Source organism: Hesperophylax consimilis, chromosome 20, assembly GCF_061612785.1.
Source record: "Hesperophylax consimilis isolate HC1 chromosome 20, BYU_Hcon_1.0, whole genome shotgun sequence".
Classification (NCBI taxonomy): Eukaryota; Metazoa; Arthropoda; class Insecta; order Trichoptera; family Limnephilidae; genus Hesperophylax; species Hesperophylax consimilis.
Genome location: NC_142855.1, coordinates 4,091,038 through 4,114,991, shown reverse-complemented (window position 1 = coordinate 4,114,991; position 23,954 = coordinate 4,091,038). Strand labels below are relative to the sequence as shown.

General features: G+C 33.8%; 2 protein-coding genes across 2 annotated transcripts; both read right to left on the bottom strand.

Moving 5' to 3' along the window:
- Nucleotides 1-1,440: 1,440 nt before the first annotated feature.
- LOC149413934 (uncharacterized) lies at nucleotides 1,441-5,906 on the bottom strand. The gene is made up of 3 exons (XM_089643639.1): nucleotides 5,739-5,906; nucleotides 3,834-3,986; nucleotides 1,441-3,744 (listed from the first exon to the last, which is right to left on the bottom strand). Exons 1-3 carry the CDS (start codon nucleotides 5,890-5,892, stop codon nucleotides 3,026-3,028), a joined length of 1,026 nt encoding a protein of 341 aa, XP_089499765.1. The 5' UTR covers nucleotides 5,893-5,906; the 3' UTR covers nucleotides 1,441-3,025.
- Nucleotides 5,907-11,407: 5,501 nt separating this feature from the next.
- Nucleotides 11,408-22,215, bottom strand: LOC149413933 (uncharacterized). Its single transcript, XM_089643638.1, has 3 exons — nucleotides 22,079-22,215; nucleotides 13,915-14,138; nucleotides 11,408-12,765 (listed from the first exon to the last, which is right to left on the bottom strand). Exons 2-3 carry the CDS (start codon nucleotides 14,066-14,068, stop codon nucleotides 11,687-11,689), a joined length of 1,233 nt encoding a protein of 410 aa, XP_089499764.1. The 5' UTR covers nucleotides 14,069-14,138; nucleotides 22,079-22,215; the 3' UTR covers nucleotides 11,408-11,686.
- Between the last annotated feature and the right edge of the window lie 1,739 nt (nucleotides 22,216-23,954).

Sequence of the window (23,954 nt, the reverse complement as noted above, 5' to 3'; positions counted from 1 at the left end):
ATTGTGTTGTCATATACATCTTTAAAAAATGAAGAAAATAAATTAACAATAGTTTCTGCATTATTTCCATTTATGCCGTTATAATACATGCTAGCAGGTATATCTATTTCATTTCTTTTTAATGACTTTGAGTACTTCCATAAAGTGTTGATGTCGTTATTTGCAATTGAATTTTCCACTTTATTTAAGTATTCTTTGTAACAATTTTTAGAAAGATCGTGACATTGGCGTCGAATTGAATTGAATTGAATATAATCTTTAATTGATTTAGAACTTTTGTACTTTTTATGTATTTTCTTCTTCAATAGAGTCAAGTCAATTAAATCTTTATTGAACCACTGAGGGAAAACATTATTTTTACATTTAATGTAAGGCACATTTTTTTCTATGATATTGTGAATTATTTTATAGAATACGTTGATATTTTCGTTAATATTTTCTTGTTTTAAAAAAGTCCAATCAGTAGCATTTAAGCATTCATTAATATGATTAAAATCAGCTTTATTAAAATTGTGAAGTGATTTTTTGCACTGTAGATTTGGTATTTTATTTAGTGATACGCTAATATTTAATGGAGGATGATAGTTATCTACAGGTAATATTATTTCACTTGATTTTACTACAGTTACTGAAGTATCACTTGAAAATACCAAGTCCAGTATTTTGTTATTACAATTTTCAATTTTATTTAATTGTGTTATATTTATAAAATTTGACATGCTTATAACTTCTTTGTTTAAAGTTGACAAGCTAGCGTTTTCTATACCTGTCAATTCCATAAAGTTTTGATTCCAAATGATGTTCGGAAGATTAAAATCGCCAGTTATAATTATTTTTACTTTTGGAAATTTTAATTGTAAAATTTCAATATCTTCAAAATGCTTAGTATAAATACTAATATCCGATTTAGGCGGAATGTACACATTACCCAATAAAATTCTGTTTTTACCTGTATTAATCATAACAAATAATTGCTCTATTTCAACGTTTTTTGTATTTAACTGTCTGGAGACAATATTTTTCGCTACTGCAATCAGAACTCCACCACCTCTTCTTTTATTGTTTTCAATGTCATCGTTTGTAGATTGATTTCTATCCCGGCGGAAAACGTTGTATCTTGACATTCCTAGTTCTGCAGTGTGAATATCCGGATGTAACCAAGTTTCTGTGAAAATCAACACATCAAATATTGAAGTAGTTATTTCTAGTCTGAGAGTGAGTCATCACCTACTTTGAGCGACATCTGGCTTCATGTAATACCATTTTGAAACAGTATTGCCCGCCGCTTGGTCTTTTGCTAACATTATGTCATAAACACATTTTATAATAACATTGTGCCTATTTTTTTTTTTTTTAAATTAGGTTTTCCTACAAGGTTTGGATAGACAACTGATATAAAATAAAAAATATATCAAATTATATTATTTATTGATAGCTAAAACACTTATATAGAAATTTTGCGCATTGTCTTTGTCGGATTCAGCTTGTCTTATAGAGAAAAAATCATAGTTTTCACCTATTTGAAGATGCCTATAGACATCGTTATGGAGGCAATGGGTTCGCGCTTCCAAATTCACACCGAATGAAATATGCATTCTCGTATTCTTACTGGAGCTAGTAATGTTTTAAAGCCGTCTTTACCTTCAAACTGACAGAATCTCAGTCAAACCCAGACGTCGTAAGTCTAGGCGTTTCGATTGAGCTCAGGAATTAAATTATTCCATTTAGTGCATTAATTAATGTTCTCAGAAATTTGCCTATAATGAATTACATTCTAGCGACTTCTATGAACTCGAAAATAAATAAAAATAGCCGTTGAGCGAGTAACCATTCTGATGTTTCGAATGAAATAATTCAAGGTTCGTACATTTATTTATTTATTTTATGAAAAATTCAATTATTCAAATTATAAAACAAAAAAATTAAAACTCATTCATAGCTGAAAATCGAATCGGACTTAAATATATATTTGCATGCCCTAAACTACAAACTTCTTATGCCCAGCACTATTATACCCACAAAAAAATATATTTTTTGGAAATCGTTAACAAAAAAACTGATTCCCCTAGTTTCACTTCAAAATCTCACAAATTATCCCACTATACTCTATTTATCCTCCATAACATATACTTTTTCCTCCTTCCAAATACAATAATTTGCAAGGATGTTGTAATTTTTTTTACTTTGTAACCTAGTTATATTATTTTTCGCAAATGTACACTCCTCTGCCATTCACAAGCAAATGCTTTTAATGGAAACGTAGTTTAAATTAAAACAGTATGACTTGAAAACATTTTAGATTTAGTGTACAAAACACAAATAATAAACATAAACAAATAAACAAAAAAAAAACGATTTTTCTAAAATAAACACATGTGTTTTATTTTTTATATGTTTGGTGTTCTTTCTCGGTCAGCTGGGTAACCTCGTCTAAGGTAATGGCTTCATATATATTGTAGTTCATATGTCTCTATTTATATTTGGATTCAATAAGTTCTTCCCTCATTTGATTTACTCTGTTTATTTTGACCTGTCCTAAGAATGCATTTTATATTTTTGTTTTTTATTGAGTTCTATCATATCCAGGTATATTTTATTGGTAAAACAATGTGTTATCGTATGTAGGAATTTACTGTATATTTAAAAAAAAATCATATGCTAAGTTGCGGGTAAAAGGATCGACATGAACCTTATAATTTAATAATTGCTTGTATGATCGAGCTGTCTGCCCCCTGCGGAATCTCAGCCGGAATTTTGGAAGATACTGAAACGCGCAAAAGCGGCGAAGAATAATCAAACCTGACAAAGAGAGGGACAGTCGTTTGATATGTTTAAAGGTTTGAATTCAATCCCGTCAAACGAAAGTGTTTTTTTACTGTGGGTCAGTATGTGGCGTTTTAAATCATTCTTTCGAGAACTTACATATTTACAGTGCGAACATGAAAAAGGTTTTTCTCTAGTATGGGTAAACATGTGATGTTTTAAATCTCCATTTCGAGAACGTGAATAGGTGCAAAATGGAACATTAATAAGTTTTTTTTCCGGTATGCATAAGGGTGTGACTTTTCAAACGGTCCTTTCGAGAACATGAATAAGTGCAGAATGAACATGAGTAAGGTTTCTCTCCACTGTGAGATTGGTGGTGTTTTATTAAATTTCCCTTATCAGAAGATGAATAGTTACAAACAGAACATGAATAAGGTTTTTCTCCGGTATGGATAAACATGTGATGTTTTAGAGTATACTTTCGAGCACACGAATATTTGCAGTCAGAACATGAGTAAGGCTTTTCTCCAGTATGGGTAAGCATGTGACGTTTCAAATTTTTTTTAACAGAACATGTATAGCTGCAAAAGGAACAAAAATAAGGTTTTTCTCGTGTGTGGGTGAGCAAGTGATATTTTAAAGCTTCTTTATGAGAACATGTATAGCTGCAGTAGGAACATGTGTAAGGTTTTTCTCCAGTATGGGTGAGCAGGTGACGTTTTAAAGTCCCTTTTAAAGAACATGAATAGCTGCAGCAGGAACATGAATAAGGTTTTTCTCCAGTATGGATGAGTATGTGCCGTTTCAAAGTCCCTTTTTGAGAACATGAATAGTTGCAGTAAGAACATGAATAAGGTTTTTCTCCGGTATGGGTGCGCAAGTGCATTACAAACGCTAACTTGCGTAAGCAGAAGTAACTACATTGGGAACATGTATATAGTTTTTCTCGAGGATGCGACTTCAGGTCCAATATTAAATCTGAAACAGATGGCGAATGAAGATCTGGAATCTATAATGTAGAAAGCAAATTGTTAAAACAAATTCCGAAATATAAAAATCGATTATACCTGCGGTCTGTTCAATACTTTCATAGTGCTCTAAGCATTCCTTTTTAACGTCCTGCAGATCTATGTCAATATCCATATAAGGAATCCCCCCTTTATCTTCTTCTCGGGATCCTGGTTCTGCCTCAATGGGAACAGTCTCCACATTAATGCTACCTGAAATAACAAAATAACAATACATTTATATGTCAAGACATGCCAAGTATTACATTAAGAATTAAGATCGTCGGTGGTATTTTTAAGATTATTCTACTTATTGTTGGATTATAAAGGATGTTTTCGGAGAACGATAAAACACGCACTCTTTATGATTCACCAATACACAAACAGATCACAGAATGGATAAAAACTAAAGGTACAAAATTTTTCCAAAATATTCTTAGCCCAAACCAAACATAACACATTTTATTTATGTTTTTAGTACTACTAAATAGATTTTTGGTGCACTGCATTTTAAATGTAGTACACTTCATGAAGTTTCCCTTTCTTTTCATAAAACTTATTTGCTTCCGATTTTGTTGTCCGGGATAAATCTTTCCCATAGGAAAAACTAAACCCTTCCACTCACTTTTCCACAAATGATCAGCCAGTCAATCCACACTATGCAAGTGCATTATATAAGTAAAATAAATACAAAACAATACAAGAACAACAACATGTCAACTCATCAGATATCAAATGGGAAAAAAATTCACCGTCCCCAGATATTTTCATATCAGAGGGTTCGGCTCGGTAGAACTTCTAACAGGGCCTATAAATCCTACTGATCCCTCAACAAAAATATTTAAAAAATCTTTTGTTATCCTACATGTATTCAAAATGACCGACTTTTGCATCTTTATATATAAATTTTTTGATAGATCTAATACGCCTAAATTTTTAATTAGAGAGCTAGGTATAATGCCAGTAGCCGAAATAACGAATGGTAATATTAAATAAATTAATATTATATTACTATGTACAACATTATGATAATAATAATAATTGCATAACTTGCATAGCGTCGTTTTTTTGAAAAATCACTTCAAGGGCGCTGTAACAACTATTAACCTATTATGTATACATAAATGCCGCCATGGATGAAACCACATCACCGTCCTTGAGTACCTAAAGGACGGTGATGTGTTTTTACTTATGACGGCATAATAAAACTTTCCAAATACATGCGAACAAATAAGCCCAGGTTCCCCTGTTTAGGAAAATATTTTTTCTCAGGGCCCATTTCATCTTTCGGGATGCTTTGTGGAGGGTCTTTGAAAGGGAAGGAAGAAGAGATTATGGGGGTAAGAATCTGCAAATCCAGGTGTCCAGGAGTAATGAACGGGTGAGTCCATCCCTCCCACTGCCGTGACAACCAATGGGTTCTGCTGATAGAAGCATCCGCCGCCAACATGAATCCGGGAAGAGGTAGAAGTAGAATAGTTTAGTCAGTAAACCATGAAAAAGGGGAAATCAGGATAAGAGACCTGAATGACACGTGATCCCGCTTTAGGGAGGTGTTTATAATTCTGTTATTGAGAATCTTCCGCCAGAATTACTCATTTCGGGCAAACGAATTATCAACATAATGATATCAGAAGTCTTAGTTATTTACATTTATTTATTGGATCACAAGCACATACTACGTGAATTCTCTTAAAATACGTAGGAGTTTTTGGAATAGAGAACATGAGACGATTTATTTTGGTCATAAGATTATGTTGGGGAAACCGCACGAGGAATTATGAACTGTTGGCTGGCGTTTTCCTCTCACACAGAAACTCCGTAAATAATGCAATATTTTCTATTGTCTTAGGCTGTTAAACAATATTTCAAAGGTTAAATCAAAAGTACCGATGTGCGACAAGAGGAGAAGTAGAAAACTGCGTTCGTCTGAAACATCTTTGTGATATAATCAATTCAACTTACTAGTTGGCTGAACACTCTCGACAGACTGCAAACATTCCTTCTTTACATCCGGAAGGTGGATGTCTATATCCATATACGGCATTTCACCTGCGCCTTCTTCCTGGGACCCTGGTTCCGTCTTGATGGAAACACTCTCTGGGTTGGGTAGATCCATGGCAATGCTTAAAATAAAATAAAACTGTAACAAAACATTATTTTTTATTAATACGAATCAGACACTATGTGATATGACATTGTTATTTAAATAAAAGAAAAATAAAAGCTGAATATATTTGTAACACATGTTCCATAAAGATTTTAGTAGAATAATGTACTGCCCTGAAATAGCTACGGATTTAGCGAAATTCGGTCAGCATTAAGTTTGAAGTATAAGTGATGAATACTAGCTTATTGTAAGCTTCATACTGTCCAAAAATTTGAACCCGTGACGGTTAAAGCGCCACTTAAGTGATTTTTACACGAAAGCGGCGCAATTGAAATTTTCAATTATTTATACTTGCAAGAAACGGCCGCATTTAACAATGAAAACCACATTAACGTACTTCGCAGAAACAATCACAATGTTTGCTTTTCCAAAGATATTATATTTTAATTACACTTTCAGTTTGATTGAATAATTCTCATTTTATTAAGTCACGCTGCGAGTACAAGTGCTAATTGACGTTGGGGCAGTTCTGTTTGGGTCGAACCAGTATTTATATGTTATTAAACACACTGCGAGCACGACTGTCAATTTGACTTTGGGGAAGTGTTGTTTGGGTCGAACCAGTATTTGTATGTTATTAAATCACATTGCCAGCACAACTACCAATTCGACGTTGGGGCAGTCACATATCATGACAATACAGCTGACATTCTCATAGTAACCACGGCAAACTCATTGTCTTCTCAATATGATGCAGTCAAAGATCAGGATAACGACCTGCTACTCCACACAGCTCTCTCACCTCCCAACGTATATAACCAAAAAGTTGGTAATGGTTAATTACGTAACGTGTTGTACTCCAGCAAATGTATTAAAATAGTTGAACACATTGTATTCTATTATCAAAGAAAGCAAACACTTTGTGGCTTGAAATTATACAAAATGATAAAGTTTTTTTTTTAAACCACTCTTTTTATTATATACGTCGACCGGTTTCGGTTGATCCCAAAAATTTACGTAGTAATTTAAGTAGCATAAGTGCTTCAAGGTCGACAACTTGGATTTTACATAATGGGACCAGTCTAAGAACACCACCCGAATAATTAAGATCACGGATCGCTAATTGCACTGGCCTATTAGAATATATAACAAGAACCTTCTTACGTACAAAACAAAGCGCAGCCGACGATTCCGAAGTGTTGAAGAAACCTCACTACAAAGTAAAAGCGCTTGAATTTTTATATATTTGTTACTGTGATAGTTGTTGAATTATATCCAATGAATTTAATACAATTATTGGGTAGTTTAAACGATAAATCTTTATAAAGGCGGAACACAAATTTGTGTAAAATGATGCCACGGACGCGACGAAAATTGACAGATGCATAGACAAGAAACAATTTAAGAAAATAATCACAAAATAGGAACCGGGCAATTCATTTTATTAAACTGAATACATATCGGAACAAACTCCCAACAGTCTGTAACCAGAGTGACAATGAAATCCCCAATCAGGAATTGTCGTGGGCAAGCTTTAAATTCTGTTATTTCTCTGATTGCACTCTGGAGACAGCAGATATGCAAATTTCCACCTTAAAGGGCTGCTTGCAGATATTTTTATCTTTTTGTTTATGTATTCTTATTATTTGTATGTTATTTTATAATATGGAATGTATTGCATTGCACTACAAGTGCATACATTCTGAAATAAACTGTTATTTTTATTATTATTATTTAGAAAACTCGTTTTAGGAAAACACTCTAAAATACATAATTGTCATATTTTTCATTTATTCATTAAAAGAATATGTATATATAATTTTCTCGGATTACCCGCGTAACGTAGTCCTTAAAAGATCTTTTTAACTCCTGACATTTCGGAGAGATCTCACTGTCCATCTTCAGAGGCCGTAAGTCTAGAGTTTTGTCTCAAACTGATCGCTTTCGCGTGTCTGTTCGGTCCAGAAATCACTTTCAACCCGAGTACTCCGTCCAAGATACCTACAATAAGAATTGATAAGCACTCGTTTAGGAATAAATGATTGAATAAACAAAAAATTTAATCAGACCAGCTGAAGAATTGGGGCTCTGTAAAAGTCCAAGTAATCTGGCTTCCAAGAAAGTGGGCGTCTTGTTTAGGTCTAGTAGATCCTTCAATAGTGATAAGGTGTTAATCCTTCAAAATTTAAAAATTTCGTCAAAAAATTGAATTTTGCAGCCACCTCTGGACTAGAGCTCACTCAGGAGTGGCGTTTGGTGCTGGTAGGCTGCGGTCACCAACGTGTTGGTGAAAAAAAAACTAAAGTACGATCAGTTTAGTTATGTACCCCGAGGGTGCTTGTATTTAACGAAACCAGTCGGTCATAATAAGTCAAATAAATTCGTGATTATAAACAAAGTTATTATTGTTTAATTTAAAATGTCTAACCACAAAGTGATTGATTTCTATTAAAAAATAATATGGTATAATTCTCCCTTTAGTTACGCTGGTAGAAGATGAGCTATTTACATGGAATTATCTATATACTAAACGCAAAATGTTAAAATCTACATATCAAGAACCTGTGCGAACAGAACCGAGGTTTTCTCTTCCAGTTTAGGCTGGTTCAAAATATGTTAAATTATTTATCTAACCACGGCGTCCTAATGACCTTCTTTGGGTTTGTTCTGCTCAAAAAAGTTTCGGCAGTTGATAATAATAGGAAATAGTCCCTTGAAGAAATTCCCCAAGTTGTCCAGTTTGCTAATGGCTACGTCATTAAAACCACTTAATGATTGACGAAGCGCGTCGTCAAATTTATCCCGATCCGCTCTTGTGCTTTTGAAGTTCCACGTGGACCGTGGAGCTTTGTTATTTGGAATACACACAGAAAAGGCAATGAGTCTGTGATCAGAAACTAACTATCTTTTCCCTCTCCAATTCTCAAAGGCGGCCCCCCGCCCCTTCCCTCATTTTACTCGCCTAACTTCAGGAACCTCACAAGGTGCCCGTCTTCAGTCAGTCGTCGGTCTTTACGCAGCTCACGTACACCTTTACCCGGCTTCACAGGCCGACTGCGCCCGATTGCATCACAATTTTGAAGGTGAGTTTTTTCAGGATATTTTGATTTGCAGTTGTTTATTATACTCAATTATGCCTGTTCTTTATGAAGCTCATCAGTATCTTGATAAATAAATGCTGCATTGGACCCTTTCAGGCAGAGTGCGCCCGATTGTATTATAATTTCAGTTTACCTCTTTTCAGGCATTTTATATTCATATGTTTCTGCTGAAATGGCTGGAAAAGATGATCTTTCTCAACGCAATGATATTGATGATATGATGAAGTTTCTTCTTGATGATGATGCTTCTGAAGATCCAGTTTTGGTTAAAGATTTAGGTGATGAGAGCGACATCGGTCAACTAGCCCGGCGAAGTCTGAATTCAAGTGGAATGCCGATTCAGTTGCAAACTCGCTTGAAAAGGTTTTTGCCCCATGAGGAACGATGAAAAAAACACCCTACGACACCTCCCAAAATGCGAAAGTGTGGAATACGCGTGTTTGAATCAGGATTTAGGAGGATGAAAGGATCTGTTTACTACACGTAAACGCGCTGTGCCAAACTTGTTTTTCGGCTGCTGATTTGGGAACCTCAGCGTCCGTATCTGGTCGTTATGGTTGCGATCAGTAGAGACTACCTTATCTTACCTTTAAATTTTTATTACTTTTAAACTTTTATGGAGCTCCGATTGACCAATTATTTTGAACACTGTTTTTGGAAAATTGTTTATTTTGATTATTTTAGTTTATGGTTGGTTATGTTTAATAAACTGGTTATTTTGAGTTATATTTGGTTTAATTCCTTTCTATAGATCCTAGTAAAGGCTACCCGACAAGTATTTTGTATTACAATTAATATAGTGGTAGGTGGGAGCTAAAAATATATGGGTGGCCTCTCAGGCCGGGTGCGCCCGATTTCGGTTCTCCCATAGGTGCGCCTGATGCAGGGTAAGATATTTTGGCCCCAATAAATCCAGAACAGTGAGGTCAATGTTTCCTTTTACCGGCGGCTTCTGAAAAGGTAAAGAACGTTCCAGGTTCATTACGGATGAACAGACCTTGCGCCGTAATAAAGTCTTAGAGAGCAAAGGATTTTTCTATCCACATTCCGCTATAGTTCAACCAGAGAAGCGATTGCATGTTAAAGTCTCGACATGACGTTTTATAAAACACTTCGGATGACACTTACATGAGGCGTATGTGTGGAAAGACCCTCTATGATCGTGTGAGAAATGTGGAGATCCGCAAAGAATGCAAGGCTGATGTAAGCGAAATGAGTGAAATCAAAAAAGGACACTTAGATGGTTTGAGCATGTAGAGCGAATGAGCGAAGAAAGGAGTGTAAAGAATATATATAATGAAAATGTGAATGGTAGGAGTAGTCGGAGACGCCCGAGGAAGACATGGCACGACCAAGTGAATCAAATACTTCGGCTGGGCCATGTCAAGAGTCAGAATAATAGAAGAGTATGTACGAGACGATGTATGAATTTGAATGAGGCAAGAAGTGTGTGCCAAGACCGGGTTGTTTGGCGGTCCGTCCTCTCTGCCTACCCCTGCGGTGAAACGGCGTGATGGTTAGTTATTTAACACATACATAGTTTCTGGGCGGACTTGCAGCTATTTTAATTCATAAATTGGTGGAGCATTGGTTCATAAACACTGGAAAAGCTGATTTCCCAATCCTGTCCCAGAACACATCAAGTGCACAATTTCACATGTTTTGAACAAACCTAGACTATAAGATAAAACTTCGGTTCTGTTCGCACAGAGGTCACTTAGTGCATCGATATAAACAATTTTCGTAAAGTACATGCGTGCATATAATATCATGTACTTGATGTATTTTATATTGTTGTACAAGTTCTGATATACAGTCCACGGAGAAATATACCGCTAATAATTGTGAATTCAGTGTTGATGACGCAAGAAGCGTCTAAATAATATGTGATTATTATTTGTATTATTAATTTACGCCGTTTCATTAACCATAACAAATAGGAGAAAAACCGACACATTTTAAATAGTGAAAAATACCTGGGCCTTTATATCGATAAACACATGTCAATAAACAACACAAAAAAATAAAGGAAAAATCATTTCACTAATTGGTGTTTTTGGTAGAATAGCTAATCTTCTACCACTACAAGTAAATAAGGGATTATGCTTCATATTTTCGAAAAATCAGTCACTTTGTGGTTAGACATTTTAATGAAATAAAAGAACGACGATTTTATTTAATTTATTGTGACCGAACGATTTCGCTTAACACAAACATCATCAGGGAACAATATATAAGTTTAATCCAGTTCCTTCTCAACAACAGTAAGGAATAAATTTATTAAAAAAACACTTTTTGACTATTACCCAAGACCCCCACCGCAAAAGGGTACCAAGAATATAAGTTTTTTAAATCAGAAAACTGTGCGAATATAACATGTTTATTAATATACAAATCCATAAAAGGCTTATACATATGAACACAAAAAATACAAAAGCATGATTAGAACAGGAACACTACACAATACCATTTTTTTATAAATTCCAAACAGGGGGCCCTGAGTAAACTACATTAAAAACAACGAGATTGGTAAAAGGGGACAGTAACGATGTAATTTAATTTATTTTTTAAAAAGGTTTGGCTTCATTCGCATTACATGAATGGTTATTTTATACGGTGAGCCAGAATACGATTCTTGTAACATTTCTTCCGAGAAAATGAATAGCTGAAATGAATAATTAGAAACAAAAATTATAAAGTTTTTACACAGCATGGGAAAGTGCGTGACATTTTAAACGTTCCTTTTGATAACATGAAAAGTTGCAATAAGAACATGAAAAACGTTGTTTTTCGGTATGGGTAAGAATGTGTGTTTTTAATGTTCCCTTTAGAGAAAATGATTTGTCGCAGTCGGAACATGAAAAAGGTTTTTCTCCAGTGTGAGTAAGCATGTGACTTTTTAAAATACTCTTAAAAGCAAATGATTTGTTGCAGTAAGAGCACGAAAAAGGGTTTCCTCCTGTATGGTTAAGTATGTGAATGTTTAAATTTCCCTTTAGAGCAAATGAAAGGTTGCAGAAGGAACAAGAATAAGGTTTTTCTCCAGTATGGGTGCGCAGGTGCTGTGCTAACAAAAACTGGCGTGAGCAGAAGTAGTTACAGTATGAACATGAAAAAGGTTTTTCTCCAGTATGGGTAAACATGTGGCTTTTTAAAGTTCCCTTTCGTGAAAATGATTTGTTACAGTAGAGACACGAATAAGTTTTTTCTCCAGTATGGGTTAGCATGTGAGTTTTTAAATGTCCTTTACGAGAAAATGAATTGTTGCACTGGGGACATAAATAAGGTTTTTCTCCAGTATGTATAAGCATGTGAATTTTTAAATTTCCTTTAAGAGAAAATGATTTTTTGCAATAAGAACATGAATTAAGTTTTTCTCCAGTATGGGTAAGTAAGTGATTTTTTAAATTTTCCTTAATTGCGAATGATTTCTTGCAGTACGAACATAAATGAGGTTTTTCTTCAGTATGTATAAGCATGTGAAATTTTAAATTTCTCTTTAGAGAAAATGAAATTTTGCAGAAAGAACATGAATAAAGTTGTTCTCCTGTGTGGATGAGCGTGTGACGTTGTAAATTTCCCTTACTAGCAAATGATTTGTTGCAGAAAGAGCACGAATAAGGTTTTTCTTCAGCCTTGGTAATACTTTCAGTGTGCTTTAAGCATTCCCTTTTAACATCCAGCAGGTCTACGTCTATTTCCGAAAGAGGAATTTCCAATACATCTCTTTCCCGGGCTCGTGGTTCTTCCTTAATGGGAACAGTCTGAACATTGATGCTACCTGGAATAACAAAACATCAATACATATTTTATATTATTTTTTTTTTTAAATATATCTACATTAGAACATGAAATTTCTTGAGATCATGTGATGATTTATTTAAGTGATTAAACGGGTATTTATTGTTTTTGTGTGTAATTCGTAGAACTCCATTTATTTTTATAAAAATTTAATTAAAATCAAATTTAATAATATAATTATTAAGTACTGCAAGGATTTTTTTGTTTTTGTTATTGTTACAGCTGTTTCGGCATTCAATTCTATTTTTAAACTGTGGTTTAGCCACGTTTAGACGACTTATTAATATGATTCTATTTGACCCTCACCCAATTTAAAATGATTTATTACCGGTTAAACCAATTTACTGATAACATAATTGTGACAATAGATTTCATATTCTGTGGGGGTATTTTGAAGTCTGTTTTCCCCACATTAATGTTATCTTAATTGTTTAATAATAATGTAGCAGTTATTAATTTATTTAAATGTGTTATATTGTTAATGTTTTGTGAACATACTTAGAAGCGGGGAATAAATAATTTTCCTTACTTTATTAATCAATGTTATATTAAGGTCATTGGTTCTTTTATTGATTTCTAATTGTTCAAGTAAATTTAATATAAGGCCCTTTCTTTCTATGTGCAAGGGTTTACGTTCATTTTTGTCAAGAGGGACGTGATTATTTACTAAGAGATGTTCTGCAAATTATGAAAGGGTGATTTTATTATTATAACATCTTATATGTTCTTTGAATCTAGTTGATTTAGCCCTTCCCGTCTGTCCGATATAAGTAGCGTTGCAGTCGGCGTAGTCACATTTTAATTCATATATGCCACTATTATTAAGTTAGGGATTTCTACTTTTAGAGTTTTTAAGGATTGTTCCTACGTTATTATTGGTTTTGAAAGCTATATTTAGACCACATGAAAAAAAAGACTAAATTGGGTTAAGCAAGAGCTTGAGGAATTGGAAACTGTTTGCCGGAAGAATAAGATAAACTATTTCTTGGATCGACAGTTTCCTGTAAAGCTATATTTCAGAGGTATAATCAAAAGTACTGATGAACTATAAGAGGAGAAGTAAATAACAGGCAGCTGACCTGACTGCATCCATCTGAAACAGCATTCTAATATACGTAATGCAACTTACTTGTTGGTTGAACACTCTCGGCATACTGCGAAAATTCCCTCTTCACATCCGTAAGGTGGATGTCTATATTCGTAAACAGTATTTCACCTGCGGCATCTCCCTGTGACCCTGGCTCCGTCTTGATGAAGACACTCTCTGAGTTAGGGAATTCCATGGCAATGCTGTGATAGAGTTCTCTTATGTGATAGTAACTGGTCTCAGCTGATAATAAGGCGCAACTGTAACTGTTAAATGTTATGAATTAGTCCAATTTGGTTTGGTTATAAAGGTGCTTTAAATTGATCACAAAAACGGTTAAAGCGCAATTGAGAATTTAAAAAAAACATCTCTGTAGACTTTATAGATTAATCATTTACTGTATCACCTGCAATACACGGGCGCTTTTACCAATGAAACGACGAGCGACCGGCCAGTTAAGAATTTAACAGAAACAATCGAAATGTTGGGTTCATAAAACGTGACCTACAGAAATCATTATTGTTCAACGCTATTCTTTCAGTCAAAGTGCGTCACTGTCTTGATTGCGTAACAGTAAGAACAGAATTTCAAATTAAAGGTTGGTGTAGTTTTGCGCGGGTCGACCCAATTGTGTCATCTAAACATTTTTGGGAAAGTTACTTTTCAGCGGTTTTATAATGTAAATAGTCTTCAAAGTACAATAGGGAAAATAAGTTTGTGCTAAGGCGTTTCAACACTAAAAACTAAATTCATGCGTAATTATTTTAAAGGTTTATTCGAGAAATCGGAAAATTAAATTATTCAACAGAAAATTTTTTGCATAATTATACATGGAATAAATACAACATAATCATTATCATATCAGCTTTAAAAAATTCAACAGTGATTTATTTTTTTGTGGTATTACGTCGAGCTCCGCTACCTGGTTCTTTAGCTTACGTTTTTTTTTTTTTTTTTTTATTGGTTTTCAAGTTACAATCCCGTTAAACTTCAATAAAGCAGTTTGTCAACAGGATGTTAATGATCAATTACATACATACACACATAATATTATTACTATAACCATACAATTAACACAACTAAATTAATATAAACTATCTCTATTTAGTAACCATTGTTTCAGCATATATCTCAATCTATTTGTGGAATCGCAATTTTTTATATTAATGGGTAACATGTTAAGCATTTTTGGCACGTTAAATTCTAGGGTTCGCCGTCCGTATTTATTATTATATTTTGGAACAAGCATTCCGTCATTCTTTGTAAACCTTGTATTATATTCATGTTGCACTTTCCTTTTATAATCAGACTCAGATATATGTTGGATCAATATTTTGTACCATAATAAGGCCTGCACCGGTAATATTGTTAAATTTCGATACAACAATGAAATGTTTCGTCTCTGTGAAAAAATATGTTTTTGAGCTAATAACTTCACCATAGAATTTTGTACTGATTGCAGGTGGTTTAAATTAGTTTTACAAGAGTGACCCCAAGTAGTTAAACCATACCGTAAAGTTGATTCTGCGAGTGATAGGTAAATAATTTTTAAAATATTCACCGGAACGAAACATTTTAGTTTGTATATCCTACCCACTATCGCTCTCAGCCGCTTGCAAGTTTTGTTTATTTGTGAATCCCACTTGAAATGACAATCAACAGTCACCCCCAAATAAACGTATTCATTTACCAGTTCAATACTTTCACACATACATGGCTGTAGAATGTTTTGATGAATACATATAAAGTTATGTGAAATTATTTTAGGCATGATCTGAAATGAAGCATGTGGAGACCGTATGTGCATCAATTTAGTTTTCTTGGTATTAATGATTAGACCTGCGTCATGTGACCATTTTATCAGGGACGTAAAGTCATGTTGCATATATTTAATCGCAATGGATAATTGTTCATCAGATATGACAAGAGCAGTGTCGTCAGCATATACAAAGTGTCTTACATATTTAAATAATTTTTTCATTATTGATACAAATATAATATAAAGGGTTGGACCCAAAATCGACCCCTGCGGGACTCCAGCACAGATTTTTTTTCTCCCACTCATTTTTTCTAATATTTTTACACATATATGTCTATTAGATAAATAATTTTTAAACAAATTAAGTAGGTTACCTCTAATTCCAATTGCTTCTAAGATTTTTAATAATTTTTGTGGGTCAATTGTATCAAACGCTTTGGAGTTATCTATGAATAGTACTAAAACATGTCTTTTATGGTTTAATTCATTATTAATATAATTTGAAAAATCCTGTAATAAATGCTCTGTGCTTTTTTTCTTTTGAAAGCCATATTGTTTTTGGTCTATAATGTCAAATTTTTCTAGGTATTTATTTAATTTTAAGGAAATATATTTTTCAAAAATTTTTTCAAGTGCAGGCATTATACTGATAGGTCGATAGTTTCCTATTTCTGAGTGCTTTCCTCCTTTGTATATAGGTCTAATAATAGCACATTTAAGATCATTTGGCAATTCAGCTTCTATAATAAGTCTATTAACTAAGTGCGTTATAATAGGTCCTAAAATATCTATACAGGGTGTATCGGCACTAACCCGACAAACTTTAACCAGCTATTCCTTAGCACATTTGGAGTAAAAAATGTTATGTGCACTTTGCTGTCCGGTAACGTTTTTTTTTAATAAAAAATTAATTAAACATATTTTCACCACATGTCACCACTGTTTTATCCTTTGTCAAAATTTGAAAGCAACATCGCAACTCTCGCGTGTTGCTGCGAACGAAGCCCGTATTACATAATCCAGTACCAGAAAAGAAATATTTTATTTAACAATAATGATTATTCACATTTTTCGTATGCGAATCACTGATTGTCTTCTTGTATTGTACACATCAGTTTTATTTTTGTATCTAAATTGTTTCACCTCTGGAATGCTTTGGTTTCACCTCTTACGCGTTTCACGTATTAAATAGTCTAATTTTGAAACTAAGAAACTAATTAGTAGATTTCCTGAATTTATAATCGAAGTCCAATAATTCTGAGCACTTTTAAAAACAATTTTCCTCACTTAGGTACTTATCAATAATAATAATTGGATTATTTGAACAGCGCCGTTGTTTTTTAAATCACCGTAAGTGCTCTGTCAAAATGTTACTTGCTAGGCTATCCTACAACGTATATTTTTTAATAAATTTAGTTATTTACAACTTCGCGGAATGTGATTTATGAATATTATTGCTTATGTTAAAAGCCTTCCAGAATTACCGGAATATAACGAGCAGCTTGACACACTTAAGTTTATTTCCACTAATTTGAAGGTACAAAGAATGTATAGTTTTAAAAACAATCCCGATGAATCAAAAAACGGTTCATATAAAACTGCTGCGCAACACACTGAGACAAAGGAAAGCACTCACACAAACGTCATGACTGCATTGGATTGACCACCTGCAAATGAATGCTGCCAGATTGCTAATTTATTTAAACAATAATTATTAAATTTTATTTAAAATATCGCAATTTTTTTAAAAAATCGACAATAAATTACAACTATAATTTAAAAAAAATATTCTTAACCCCACGCTTTTTCGTAATTGATTAATTAATTCAGAATTTAAACGTTGCTTGAAATGACTAGCCGTATTTGGTGACCAGATCTGAATATCCAGGTTCAGAATTTAAACGTTGCTTGAAATGACTAGCCGTATTTGGTGACCAGATCTGAATATCCAGGTTTAGAATTTAAACGTTGCTTGAAATGACTAGCCGTATTTGGTGACCAGATCTGAATATCCAGGTTCAGAATTTAAACGTTGCTTGAAATGACTAGCCGTATTTGGTGACCAGATCTGAATATCCAGGTTTAGAATTTAAACGTTGCTTGAAATGACTAGCCGTATTTGGTGACCAGATCTGAATATCCAGGTTCAGAATTTAAACGTTGCTTGAAATGACTAGCCGTATTTGGTGACCAGATCTGAATATCCAGGTTTAGAATTTAAACGTTACTTGAAATGACTAGCCGTATTTGGTGACCAGATCTGAATATCCAGGTTCAGAATTTAAACGTTGCTTGAAATGACTAGCCGTATTTGGTGACCAGATCTGAATATCCAGGTTTAGAATTTAAACGTTGCTTGAAATGACTAGCCGTATTTGGTGACCAGATCTGAATATCCAGGTACTTCCTCACCTTCCACTCCTTCCCTTAGCCATAAAACTTACCCCAATTCAACATAAAAATTGTTTAAATTATCGGATGTAATGAAATGCATAATAATTAGACCCCAAAATACTTAATTATTCAGGGAAATAAACCCCTGAGTCATCAGTTGGAAATACCAACGACATTAAGTGTAATTAACAATGCAATAATCCTATTATTGCATTGTTTAAAATTTCACTTAATTATTAGCATTAGCAAATAATATTGGGATTAGCAAATAATAATTTACGACAATTTACTCGGAAATCAATAAAGCCAGAATAATAAAAAAAGAAAGTTATCACTTACGTCGTCTGTAAGTGGCTTTACCAAAGTTTGATAATGCCGTCAGAAGGTGAAACAGCTGTCACGCGTAATAATAATTACAACTAGCAGAACTTGTTTATAAACACACTGTTTTTATAAATTTTTTAATAAGACTGTTAAAATAAAAAAAATCTCTAAATTGAAATGGAGTTCTACAAACTAAACTTAAAATCAAATAAATTTATTGCGAAGGTTCAAAGTACTGTACTGTAATATTATATTAAATAATTTTTACGTGTTTAATTATTGTTTAAAGTCAGATTAAAGCGATTAAAAAACCCACCTGGCAATTCTTATTCGAGTTTCGTTGTTTTTACGTATTGGCGCGCTTACAAGCATCAGTCGTCTCATTTTTAACCATTAATATTTAGTGTGTAGGAAAGAGAGAAGACGCTTTTCGACACACTTGTCGAAAAACTTGTTGAATGCCGACGGGCATACTCTTCTACAGATTTTATTAAATATTGATATGTAGGTAATATTGATGTGTAAATGAATGACATTGTGAGAATTTTACCAATAAATAATAAATGAAAATGCGGACATGTAGTTTATGTTAATTTTTTTATTGGAGCATTTGTTCGAAGTGACTACCATTATTTTCGATGCAAGCGTGTAGTCTTGTTATATTTTGATTATTTAAGTTTGCAGGATTTGCTTTAATTTCTGCAGCGGCTTCCATCACTCGTTCGAGCAGTTGCTCTCTTGAGGCTATTGGCTTAGCATACACTTTTTCCTTGAGAGCCCCCCACAGGTAGTAATCCAGGGGGGTCAGGTCGGGTGATCTTGGTGGCCAAGCAATGGCCGGACTTCCACGGCCTATCCAACGACCAGGAAACTCGACATCCAAGTAGTTCCGCACGGCAATCGAATAGTGTGGTGGGGCTCCATCGTGCTGGAACCACATTCTCCGTAGTAATTCGAGGTTCACATCTTCCAGAATCTCGCCCAGTTGCACTTGTAAGAACTCCAAATACATCGGTCCATTTAGTCTGGGAGGCAACTCGATTGGACCGAGTATTTGATTTCCCAGGATTCCTGCCCACATGTTGATGGAAAATCTGTCCTGGCTCGACGACTCCCGAACAAGCTTGGGGTTTTGTTCAGCCCAATGGTGCAAGTTGTGCACATTTAGCACTCCTGTTTTAGTGAACTGTGCTTCGTCGGTAAACAATATGTTTTTCATGAAGTCTGCATCTCTTATGACATTATGCAGCATTCTTCTGCAGTACACGACTCTGGAAAAGTGGTCATTCTCCATGAGGCCTTGGCAGCGCCTATAGTGAAAAGGTTTGAGCCCGTGCTTCTTCAGAACTCTCCATACCGCCATGTGTTCCCTGTGTCCTATCATCAGAGCGACCCGACGCACGGACAGCGTGGGGTCTTCGGTAATTAAGTTCAAGATTCTCTCCTCAACTGCCACAGGAACGATGTTGTGTCCTCCGCCGGCGCCTTCAATCCGTCCGATGCCACAGTCACGCAATTGTTGATACATCTGAAACAAAACAACAAATAACAACTGCTTTTATTATTCAGCTCAGTAATAATGTCAAATAAACAATCGCGGGCTTTTTCACTCATTTTATTTTTAAAGAACACTTATTTTAGGCACATATCAGAAAACTTACGTTTTCTCTTCATTTATTTCATTTTTTTATAGTAAAATGTATAACAAAGTGTTTTAAATTATAATTTTCTTAACTAGGTACGGTTGATATCTTGGATTCACAGGGGTGAAATTGAATTCAAGTAATTTAAATAATCCCATGGTGAGAAAGGGAGTGAATTCAATTGCAGTGAATGATGCATTTATTAGAGATTAAAATTAATTAACTTTTTAAAACGCCGTTTAGTGACCACTGAACACAAATCACCTAAAGTACAATTTACATTTTTAAAGTTGGTGGCCCCTTGTTATGTTTTTAATGTTCCCAGTTTAAATTTCAAAAGCGCTTTTTGGCATTATCAATGAATGTAAATAGTTTCAATAAACAATTGATAGGGTACAAACCTGGACAAAGGTAGCATGGTGTGGGACGCGTCTTCCAGGAAACCTCATGCGATACTCCCTTACGGCTGCTCGTGAATTTCCATTGCAAAATCCATAAACAAAAACAATATCTGCTTGCTCGGCAGGTGGATAATTGAGGGGCATATTTCAACAGTAAAAACTTAGATAACAAAACAAAAACGAAACTAGAAACTTGATGACATGCGAACTCCCAAAACAGCACTGACCACTGATACGAGACGGGGTGGCGGGAACCACACGGGACTTGAGACAGAATATGTGTGAAAGAGATGACAGTAGCGCGGCGTTGTCAATTATTTTACCCCTATACTGTGGGCAGTAGCGGAGTGTGGAAATTTTATTTATTTTTTGTTTTTAAAAGAAAAAAAATGTTACCGGACAGCAAAGTGTACATAACATTTTTTACTCCAAATGTGCTAAGGAATAGCTGGTTAAAGTTTGTCGGGTTAGTGCCGATACACCCTGTATGTCTTTTTATGTCGTACATTCTTATGTTGTCCATTCCCAAGGATTTTGAATTTTTCATTTTCTTAACAATATTTTTTATCTCAGTGAGAGTTGCCTTTGGTAAATACATACTGTGAGGTAATTCTATTTGATTAACATTGGATGCCTTAAAATCACATCTGTGTAACATTTGGCTTATACTATCTGAGAAATAATTTACATATTGGTTTGTTACATTTTCCACCGTCTGTTCCTTTAACACATATCGTGAGATGACTTCATCACAATTACTTTTAGTTTTTCTTCCCAACAATTTATTTATTTCATCCCATGTTTGCTTAGTATTATTGAAACTACGTTTGAATTTATCTTTAAAATAACAATTTTTTCTTTTAGTAATTAATTTGTTGACATTATTTCGCATGTACCTGTATTCATATTCATAAGTTTTATTACAAGGAGAATTTTTCCATCTTCGAAACAATAAATCCCTTTTTTTTATTAACTCTAAAATATCTGTAGTTATCCATTTTTTGATCGCATGTGGTCTTTTGGTTGGTTTTTCAAAAAATGACACAGTGCTTTTTTCATATAAATTAATGAAATTATCTTCGGAAAGCATTATAGTGTCCATCATCAGGGCAGATGTATTAACTGATTACACACAGGGCGCATGTGATATTTTGTAGGCAGATAAATAAATAAAAAAACTACTTGGCTATTTTTAATTTTTTTAATAATATTTTGTATTTACTAATATTTTATTATTTCATTAAAAAAACTGCTTATTTATAAAAAAATTCTGATGTGTAATTATTATTACGAGTTATCAACATTTTCGCCTTCCGAGACACGACCAAAGTTTAAGAAAATAACCATACTGGGTTATGATTATGTTTGACCTTGAGGGTAAATGCGACCCAAAATATGTTGTAATGAACTTGACTAATATAATCGGGTGAATTATTTCATTCAGAATCTAAATTAGATGAACTAACTAATGGCTTGATTTTAATGTGTGACAGCGGCCGTATATCAAAAATGAACTAACTCATGACTCTGGTCTCTCACGTGTTAACCTAGTTGGTTTTGGGCAGCTAAATATATTATATCACGAAAGCTGTAAAAACTGATAAGTGTTTATATTTTACAAGAGAAAGCACCAATTAAGTAGCATAGCTGGTACTTGGTCAATAATAGAGCAAGAAACTACTTACGTACAAGGCAAAGCGCAGCTGTCAACTACAAAGTGTTAAAGAAAAGTCACTAGGGAAGTAGAAGCGCTTGCAATTTTAAGAACTTTGATGTAAAACCAAGATGATTATTGACATACTCTCAAATCAGATAAATTAACCACAATTATCTGTAGTTAATACAAAATATTACATCGAAAGGAGCAACAATCAGTGCATTGCAACCAATTGCAAGGTATGGAACATAAATATGGTGACGCAAATGAGTTGCCGAACAAATGTTGCCATAATCTAAAAATAAAAACCCTGTTTCTAGAGTAAATCCTTATTTTTTGGTTAAGAACCCTTCCTAGAAAATTTAAATAAACATGTTTTACGTATTTTTTATTGGAAATATAAATAAGAAAACAAAGGTTTCTTTGTAAATGTTTATTTATTTATTCAAATTAAAATCGTTCACATTTTATGGTTTCACATGTGCTAAAATAAAATCACAATACATTTAAACTTTTAAAATTTATTTTTCTCTTAAATTGGTCGATGTTATTATTAACTATACTGCATAAGTAACGCTTTATTAAAATATTTCAAATATTATCATATTATGTAAAATATTACCAAGGTCTGTTAGCGGGTTTATATAATTTACAAAAAAGCTTCAAGAAGTATGAATCTAATTGGCAAAAATAATTACAAAATTCAATTGGGGTCTAAAGAACATGGAATCCTGTTGTGTTATTGCAAATGTAGGTACAAATTACTTATTTGATTTTACAAAATGGATCTAGGTCACGTGGATGTATTGAATAATTGTTATTTGAATTAGTTTTTCAACGAAATCCAATCAGCGTGGATCTATAAAGATCGTGTCAAATCTCTAATCGTGTTAATTTTTCTCAACTTGTTCAAAAAAATGCACGTATTCACGGTAAAATGAAATGGACCTTTAAATCTTAATGAAAAGTAAAATAAAAACCTTGGGGTGCTTTTGTTGTTATTTTTTTATGAAATGGACCTTCATAATTGTCAGTTACAATTATTTAGGGTGGGCCGTCAAAAGGCAGACAGAGGAAATTTGAGATAACCCATAGACATATGAAAATTAGTAGACCTGCCCTAAGTGATTAAAAGCGTATTATTCCCCACTCCCCATACCGGTTCCATTGGAGCCGGCTGGGCTCGCGTATGGCTTCCAGTGAATCTTGAGAATGTGACGTCATCATTCTTGTTCGAACTAGCGTCGAGCTATGGTCGAGGCATTTTACGAAATAACACGGCAAAATAGTGGCTTGTGATATGAAAACTTGTAAAAATAGATGTGAAAAAGAGAATAAACCCAATTGTCGTATTACATTCCATATGTAAGCATTATTTTAAGCGTAATTACATCGTATAATATGGATCAGTTTGTAGAAACATATACTATCACATCGAGATGTATCTGTAAGCATCGTTGGTTACTGGGAACTAAATTATGAACACTTATAAAAGTGTCTTAACTAAATACGTAAACAAAATATTCGACTCTGAAAATAGAAGAATTTTTTCTTTGCCGAATTTGGACTTCGCGAATTTGTTCATAACGTGGCGAGTAATTTGCGCTCCCATGTAAAAATGTCTATTCATTCAAAAGCAGATTTTACTTTTAAGCACTAAATGGTGATATTATAATGCGAGATGCCTATATACTGTCACATTGATTTATTGACGAATCACAGTCAGCTTTACCCTCTTCGTTCTTCAACAGTTGATTTTACCCCTCACCCTTAAGTTCTAGTCTATTAATATTCATATGTCTGTGAGATAATCAGAAAAGAAAGAAACATAAAATATTACAGACGCAAAAATTGTAATGAAAATTTATAGTGCCCTGGATGAAAAACAAAAATGTTATGACTTA